Here is an 8,914-nt window from a genome sequence, read left to right on the forward strand (position 1 = left end):
AATTTAGCACAGAACCAAGATTTGAACTTGAACTTCTCTGGCTGAAAACCCCAAGCTTCACTGATGTCATACTTGTGAAACTCCTTAAAAATATCCTGGCTCTGGGGTGCCTGCATGGCTCAGTCGGTAGAGTGTGAGACTCTTGAGCTCGGGGTCATGAGTTCAAGCCCCATACTGGGTGTGGAGCCTACTTTAAATAATTTTTTTAAAAGTTAAATATACATATATATTGCCTATATACGTGTGTGTGTGTATATCTGTATCTCCTAGGGGCGCCTGGGTGGCTCAGCCAGTTAAGCATCTGCCTTCGGCTCAGGTCATGATCCCAGGGTCCTGGAATCAAGCCCCACATCAGGCTCCTTGCTCAGTGGGTAGCCTGCTTCTCCCTCTCCCTCTGCCTGCCGCTCCCCCTGCTTGTGCTTGCGCTCTCTCGCACCTTCTGTCAAATAAATAAAAATCTTAAAAAAAAACAAAAACAAAACCTAGCTCTTCCTGGACCTTCTACTTCTTGGCCTCCTACTTTTTGATGTGTTAACCAAACATGGCCTCGCCTCCCTCTGAATTCTGTAGCCGTTTGTTAATACCTTTTTTCTGGCACTTTTGTATTATATTTGTCTTCTCTCACAAATAGACTGTAAAACAGCCAAAAGGGAGCTGGGCTGTATTATTCACAGTACCCTTACCTCACAAAACCCAGCACAGCACCTTGCAAAAAACAGCATTGCTGTGTCTACAAATTGCACAAATCCTCAGTGCTGAGATGCTGATACAATCCTTTACAGCTCTTCAACTTCCCTGATACAGGTTGGTACATGAATTCAGTTTCATTCAAGATCATAATCACTCCTACTGCCTGAGAAACTTAACCTCAATACTGTAGTGTCATTGTCAATAACACAAGCCAGTTGTTCTCAAAGTGTGGTCCCCACACCAGCAGCATCACCTGGGAACTTGTTAGAAAGGCCAGTTTTCAGGTCTCCTCTCAGTCCTACTCAAGTCAGAAATCCTTGGGTTGAGGCCCAGTGATCTGTGTTTAACATGCCTTCCAGGTGATGCTCATGCACTCAGGTTTGAAAACCAATGAACTGGGCTCAAGGAAGCAGCTCAAAGTGAAGATAAAGCTTTAGGCACAAAGACGGTCCTTGTTCAGCCTTGCATTATTTTTAAGAACAAAAATCAGAAACAAGGTAAATAATGGAGAAACAGATAAATTATAGCACTTCCAAATGACAAAAGAAAAATCTCCAATTATTAAAAATGCTGGTAACAACAGATTTTTAAGAACATGGGAAAATACTTACACTATAATATTAAATAAACAAGCATAGATTAAAAAAACTATTCATATTGCATGATCTTAACTATGTATAAAAATAGGTCTAGAAAAAAGAAAGGGCACGAAAGTAACATCACTGGTTATCTTTACGTGTATTTTCCATAATAAGCACTTTTAAAATGTAGCTTGCTAAAGCACTTTAAAATACCTAACTAATGTGTTTCAACTGTAATTTGTCCTCTTATAATAACTAGATACCTCACACTGGATGCCCTGGAGCCATTCCAGACAACATGATACAGGCACCCCCCTCATGCCACAAGCAGAGATCCTGCTCTCACTAAGCCCTTCACCAGCAAGGAGCCTCTCAGATACTTGGCATTTCACCCTACTTCACCTCCAAAATTCCAACCACTGGTAATCTCAACTTCCTATAGCTTTTTCAACAGAATTTGAAACACTTCCCAAGAGTTTATCTTTTATCTATATCCAAATCTCTCAATAAACTTAAGTACAAGCCACTTAATTATCTTTCTTAGCACTCCACAATGGCTGCCCAGGGAACACCTTCCCGGCTTTCTACAAGTTGTTCCAGCAGTCCAGCAGTAAACAACTGAGCTTTTCTCATTTTAGCTGGCTACAAACACAAAATTAGAAAACAACAGACACAATTCAAAAGGTCAAACTAGAGCACTACTTTATTTAGGTATCCCCTGCCCAACCCTCCCCGCTCTTCTCTGCCACATGCTATGGTTTCCCTCACTCGGCCTCCTGTGTCCAGTTAGTTTCTAGTCTTAGAGACGCTATCCTCCCTTACTGCTTTTGTATCTTTGCCACCCCCACCGCTCCTTTCCTGCATACACATTCTGCACTTCATTTTCCTCCCTTCCACCAGACCCGTCCTATTCATTTCTTCAACATTTACTGAAAATGTTCCACCTTCCAGGCACTAGGGATATAATGGAAAGAAAGAGGAATGTATTTCTGATATTATGACACTGGAGGAAAGACCACCATACACAAAAATTATAAAGTATGTAAAGTACCAAGGGAGAGGAAGTGGCAGGAAGTTATGGAAGGACAGAGCAGGAGGATGACCCCTGCCTGGCGAGCCAAGGATGCTTTCCCAGGGAAACAGTATTGAAGTTAAGACCAAAAGGATGAGGAGACCGCCAAGAGAAAGAAAGGACAGGGTTCTAAGTAGAGGGCCTAACACATACGCTGAGGTCCCCAAGAAACACAGAGCATAATTCTCAAAGAAATGAAAGCAACTCACTGAAGCCGGAGGACACAACGGCACACAGATGGGAAGAGGTGTGAGGCTGGAGGCAGGCAGAATTCGGTCACAAAGGGCCAGGGAACTAAGTTAAGGATTTTGGACTGTGCATAAGGCAACAGCTGTAAGAAATTTCACTGTGACTGCAGGGTGGAGCGTGGGTTAGAAGGGAAGAAGACCAGAGTCTGGGAAATCCGCTAGTAAGCAGCCAAGCAATCCAGGCAGAGATCATGAAAAGACCCCCAGGTTTCTGGCATAGGTACGTGGGTGGATAGCGGCACCACATTCACAGAGATAAAAAAAAAAACACGAGTAGGAGTAGGTTTGGGGGAGGAGTTGACAGAAGGGAACAGCTGGATGTTGAAAGATTCTGGAGTTCCACACTACATCTCGTTCCTCATATAGTTTACAATTACATTGTTCATTTATATAGGATTTTTCTGCATTAAGTTATCATATATTTGCAGTTATGTTACTGGTAAGTCACAGTGATTTTAGGCAGGGAGAAATCAAATCTGTTCTGTATGATTTTCAACACTGACATGAGCAGTAAAAAGCAGCTGATACTTCATTCCTTCTGTATGTTCTCAAAGAATAAGGAGAAAGCTGGAGCTTCAGGCCTGCAATAAACTGGCTTTCTCGATGTAGGTGTGAAGTGGCCTATAGATTTCAGAAACCTACCACTCCATCCTTCTTTTACACCCAAATTGTTTCATCTCTGGGATATGCTCTTATGGCCACTGACTGATACAGTGACAAACTATACCCATATTTCTTTCATCAAGCCCAGAGTCAACACTTTTAAGACAAAACCAATTTTTTTTAAGTTTTATTTTTTATTTTTTTAAAGATTTTATTTGTCAGAGAGTATGCACAAGCAGGGGGAGCGTCAGGCAGAGGGAGAAGCAGGCTCCCCGCTGAGCAGGGAGCCCGATGTGGGACTCGATTCCAGGACCCTGGGATCATGACTTGAGCCAAAGGCAGATGCTTAACCCACTGAGCCACCCAGGTGTCCCAGGATAAAAACAATCAACTGTTGTATGAAAAGAGTCCAGGAACACTTGTGGACTTTTTACTTAATTTCTCTTTTCTTTTTGCAATAAATTGAATATTCTTGGACTATAACTTGCAAGTATAATGCAGAACCCCTGTAGCCCTCTGCTCACTCTCAACTGCTCTGCTGTGTGGAGTACAAAGAGTTTCCCAAGATGACACTATCAGTGTCATCTTCTGGTGTCAGAAGTGGAAAAGAAAAAGCCAGGACTGCTATGAAGTGTTCAGTCTGCTTGTGTAGAAGACACATGAGACCTGAATGCACTTCAGGACTCCCCAAATGATGCAGGAGAAGGCAGTGACCTGGCCAAGTTACTGTGAAGTAGGCCCCAGATGTGGGTGAATCCCTCCCTGGGACTAAAGGATGAGGAAAAGGAGAACAGTGCTCTCTGCTAGGCAGTGGAGCCCAGAGCCTGGGAACTAAAAACTTAACTTTCTGGGTTTACACCAGTTAGGGGGGATGGAGGATGAGCTGCCTCAGTAATTCCCTATCAAGAACTCTTCACCAGGGCCAAGATTCTCCAGCAAGATCAGTCACACGGAAACTCTGAGCCCAAATAAAAGTCTGCACAACCCAAGGGAATCTCTAAGGAAACCGGGATTGGTCCATACAGCTCTGTAGCTGAAAGGGACACAAATTCAGGTTAGGCAATGAGACTACTTCCATAATATCAAGTGGGCAGTTGGATACATGAGTATGGAGCTTCAGCGAACAAGTCTAGATCAGAGTACATATTTAGTAGTTATCAGAATAACAATCAAATGTAAGTGAAACCAGAGCAGCAGATGAGACTTGTCAGGGCCTACAACTCATGTTAAAAGAAAAGAAAGGAAGAGAGAAAGAAGCGGTGTGGGGAGGTAGATACCAATCCCTTGGTTGATTTTAGGGCTAAGTTAAGGGATATATGAAAAAGCACTTTATTTCGCTTCCCTACCTCAGTAAAACCAATTTCCTACTCCTCTTTCCCTCCATCAATCTTTTTCAGACTTTCTTTAAATTATACTTCCAACTGAAAACACCATCCCTCACAAATACAAAATGGTAAAGAACCCAAAAATCAATGACATTTGGCCTCAAAGGACACCTACACTTAATGTTCTGGAAACTCAGTAAAAGCCAAAAGGATTTCTCCCAATGTCTCCACCATGGCTCTCTGCTTAACTCTTCATTCTATTCTAGAAATACAGTTTATCTCTTCGACTAGTTCAAAGCAGACTGGCATTAAAATCTCCCTTGGAACAGTTAGGGTGGTTAAGTGTTTCAGTTTCAAAGGAATGTAGCTTGTAAGCAAAATTAACATCAAAAGAGGAAGCCAGATGTCAAAATATTGAGCAAAATGGGGCTGTCAATAATGAAAAACAAGCACTGCAATGTGGAGAATCCCCACACCAATAACCTCAAGGTAAATTTCAAAATGTTTCAGATACAAACCTTCATCCCTCATCTGTGACCTGTATTTTTTCCCTCCACCCACTACATGTTCTTTTATTAAAAGTAACACAAAGGGAAAACACTTTTGAAATCAGAGTGAGACTTATACACCCCAGCTGCAACTTCAACAAGATATCATCATGACTAAGTTCACATGACTCATAACTTTCCTGAATTTTGCAATTCATAACAGTTCAATTGAAATCATCTTGGGTGTCCTGTGGAGTACTCCAAAAGCCAGGATTCTAGTATACGTTTCTATCCTTCAGAAAAATGTTGTCAAATCCCAGGGTGCCTAGGTGGCTCAGTCGGTTAAGCATCTGCCTTCAGCTCAGGTCATGATCTCAGGGTCCTGGAATCGAGCCCCACGTCAGGCTACCTGCTCAGCGGGAAGTCTGCTTCTCTCTCTCTCCCTCTCCTTCTGCACCTAACCCACTCTTACTATCTCTCTCAAATAAATAAGTAAAATTAAAAAAAAAAGTTATCAAATCCCTAATCAATATTTAGTACTGAGGGGCACCTTATTGGCTCAGTTGGTACAGCATGCAATTCTTGATCTCAGGGTTGTGAGTTTGAGCCCCACATGGCGGGTAGTGTTTACTTAAAAAAGAAATTTAATACTGAGTTTCTGGTAACATTTATAAGACGAGCAGACTACAATAAACCACACTCTTTAACTATAAAACTACTCTTTGATCTTGACCAGTTCAATCTAAATAATGGTAAAGCTAAGCAACTAATCACATCTGGAGCCATCAAACACACACACACACACACACACACACACAGTCATTCTTCAGAAGAAAAAATACCCACAAGGCATATACTTATCACTGTGAGAATGTGACAACTCACTACACCTTTCTGAGGCTCATTTTTCCTATTGTTTTATTTGAAAAACTAAAACATGATCTATAAGGTTCCTTTCAGCTCTACAGTTTGTAAGTGCCCCCACCAAGGAGTGTCCTTATTTTCCCTCTTCACCTACCTAAACTTAAAGTCTGGGCTTGAGTATCACCTCCTTCAGGGAGCCTTCGATAACTTTCCCAGGCTAGATTCAGTGCCTCTTCATGATAATAATACTTGCCGTAATGTATTGTATCACTCTCCTCCATGTTGTTTTTGGAATTGTCTGTTTAGATCTCTCTGTACCACTATGCAAAGGCTTTTTGAAGTTGCATACTGTCTGATCTATCTCCAATGCCACACAAAATACTTGCATACGGTATGTGCTCTTCTAACATTTTGTGAATAAATGGGTAAGGCTATGTATGCATTTTTCTGGCACTGGTGGTCAGCATTTTGCAAATAAAAAACACACAGTCAAAAAAAACCCCTCCATGATCTGTGAATGTTGTGGAGGATTCATCTAGAAAGTAACGTTTTCCTTTTTACTATGGACATCCTTAGGATTCATGCTACTTATTTTTCCACCTGTGAACAAGAGCATTATAAATATGCAACAGCTGTGTTACAGTAAAAATTTAATTTTAATATCAAAATACATGTTTGTTTCTATTAACATTTATCCTTATGAAGTAGATCCTTACTCTATCCCTCCATCCTGACCACCACTACCTCAAAATTTTCCTTCAGTATGTACTGACTTATCACATCTCAGCCCTTCCTAACAAGCTCCCTTGCCTTTCATTACACCAGTCACCTGTAATCCATTTCAAGTTGAGATAACCACAAAACAGCTGTTCAGGTGAGAACACTCAACAGCTTTAATACCCTCAGTCAATTACAATTTCTGTCCATTAAAAAAACTGCCAGTAAACTAATGTGAAAGTTTTAATTAGATATAAAGAAAACCCACATGCGGTCTCAATCTGCATAACACTACACATGGAATCATGGTGGGATTTGGAGACCAATACAACCATGAAAAATCAACTTTGCACACTGGGAAAATATACTGTTTCATACTTAATTACTAAACTGTCTTATATGTCAACTTTTGTAAGGCAAAGAATCCTAACACTTCGTAAGTTTACACAAATTTCACATCTCTTAATGTACGTCCATCCTAAAATCCAATCTCTTCAGAAAATCTAAATAAGAGTGGGTGGAGGAGGGGACAATTGGGTGATGGGCATTAAGGAGGGCACCTGATGTAATGAGCACTGGGTGTTATATGCAACCGATGAACAACTAAATTCCACCCCTGAAACTAATAATACAGTAAATTGAATTTAAATTTCAAAAAAGGTGTTAGTTGAAAAAAAAAGAGAAAATCTAAATATGAACCCTCTACTTCCTGGACTCAAAACTAATCAAATTGGTCATCCCTGATAATTTCTTTGTTTAAAATGGCAAGGAAGGCATTCAAGCGGTTATCAAAGAGTTGGCGTGGTAGGTTCAAGCGCCCCCTCCCAGCACCCCCAATAAGCTACAATTTAAGTACAAAGCTCGCAAAACTCAAGTCCAAGATGAGTTCTCCAGTCACCGCCTTCCAACCAGATTACTACATAAAGAACCTCCTACAGCAGAAATTCTAGTTCGCTCCTTGCAGAGCCAGGAAGAGCTGCTGGAGCTTTGGGCCCTTCCTATCCGCACCCCCCCCCCCCCCCCCAAGTCCTGGCTCTGGTAGCAACACCTTAGTAGGGCAGGGACCTGGACCACATCTCCTTCCCCAAACACGAGCCAACACCACCCCCCTTACCGCTTTCCCAAACACAATCCCAAAACACAAACTCAGGAGGCAGACCCCTCCCAGGCCCTCAGTCACTACCGGGAGCCCCTTCCAGTAGCCCTTTCCCATTCAGAAAGACAAGCCCTTCTCCCTTCCTTCTCTCAACTCCGAGAGCCACACCCCCTTCCTGCACGAAAACTTAGGGACGCGCCACCGTCCAATACTCCGCCCCTAAGCCCCTGAAAGATCCTGGTCCCCTGCTTTTCCCCGAAAGCAGCGCGCTCCAGGCGCCCGGCGCCGGCCCTAAGCCAACTCTCCCGGGTCTTTACCGAGTCGCTCCGGGGAATCGTCCGGAGGTCGCGGCGCCACCACGAAAGGAACCACGCTGGTCAAGAAGAGGAGACACTGCCTCATGTTCCCGGCCCGGCCACCGGCTCCACCTCTCTGGGCAGCCTTCGCCTGACGGGGGCCTGGGACACTGCTCACATTGGGAGAGAAGGGGATCCGCCCGGCCCTGCCCCTCAAGCCTCTTTTTCCTCCCGCGCCGCCTACCGGAAGACTCTAGAGCCCGGCTTGAGGCCCCCGGAAGTGCAGGCGGCGCTCCGAGAGGCCGGCTCAACCCGCTTCCGGCTGCCGCCGATCCCCGCCCCGCCCACAGCCGGAAGCCGGGCGCCGCGCGGCATGCCGGGAGCCCCTCGCTCGCCCCGCCCCGTGCCGGCGCCCCGCCCCCTCCCCTCCCCTCCGCCCTTCCCTTCCATCCCCCCGGGTGCGGCCGGCGCCTGCCCGGATGCTGGGCGAGACGTCCTTACTCGACCCATCCTGGCCTCGGCTGTGTCCTCGGGTGACCGCCGCGGGGGAGGCGGGAGCTCGCGAGGAGGCCTTCAGAAGCGCGTCCGCCCGCCTCGGTGGTCTGGGTCCCCCATCTGGTTAGGATCCCTGTATCTTTCACTGCACGGGCCACAGAAACAGCCTTGCGGCCCAGGACGGACACGAAGGGGCGCCTGGCCCGGTGTGGTCGCGGGAATGAGCCAACCACGAAACGCCTGGGACGCAGGACGGCCGAGAAGCCCGGTCCACGCGCCAGCCTCCCGGAGACAAGTGCAGTGTGCGGCCAGCGGCGGCGTCCGTTGTAAGGAGCAGGGCTTGGTGGAGGGAAATGAACGCGAACTCTGAACGCGCGTTTTCTTGGCGCTGTGGGCAGAGGGTCTGCAAACTCTTACAGATTCTAGAATCCTGCCACTG

At 45.0% G+C, this 8,914-nt stretch overlaps 1 protein-coding gene across 2 annotated transcripts in view; it reads right to left on the minus strand.

Moving 5' to 3' along the window:
* Window positions 1-8,287, minus strand: part of LOC118007302 (disintegrin and metalloproteinase domain-containing protein 17-like) — a 51,242-nt gene extending 42,955 nt beyond the window's left edge. Inside the window, exon 1 of one of the 2 annotated variants that reach the window (XM_035000329.1) lies at window positions 8,002-8,287. In XM_035000329.1, the coding sequence (XP_034856220.1) occupies window positions 8,002-8,086 (85 nt within the window). In that variant the 5' untranslated portion in view covers window positions 8,087-8,287. The remainder of the gene's footprint in view (window positions 1-8,001) is intronic. The other variant, XM_035000330.1, reaches the window with a different exon arrangement.
* Between the last annotated feature and the right edge of the window lie 627 nt (window positions 8,288-8,914).

Source organism: Mirounga leonina, unplaced genomic scaffold (genome assembly GCF_011800145.1).
Source record: "Mirounga leonina isolate KUSES-001 unplaced genomic scaffold, KU_Mleo_1.0 Mir_117, whole genome shotgun sequence".
In the NCBI taxonomy this organism is placed as follows: Eukaryota; Metazoa; Chordata; class Mammalia; order Carnivora; family Phocidae; genus Mirounga; species Mirounga leonina.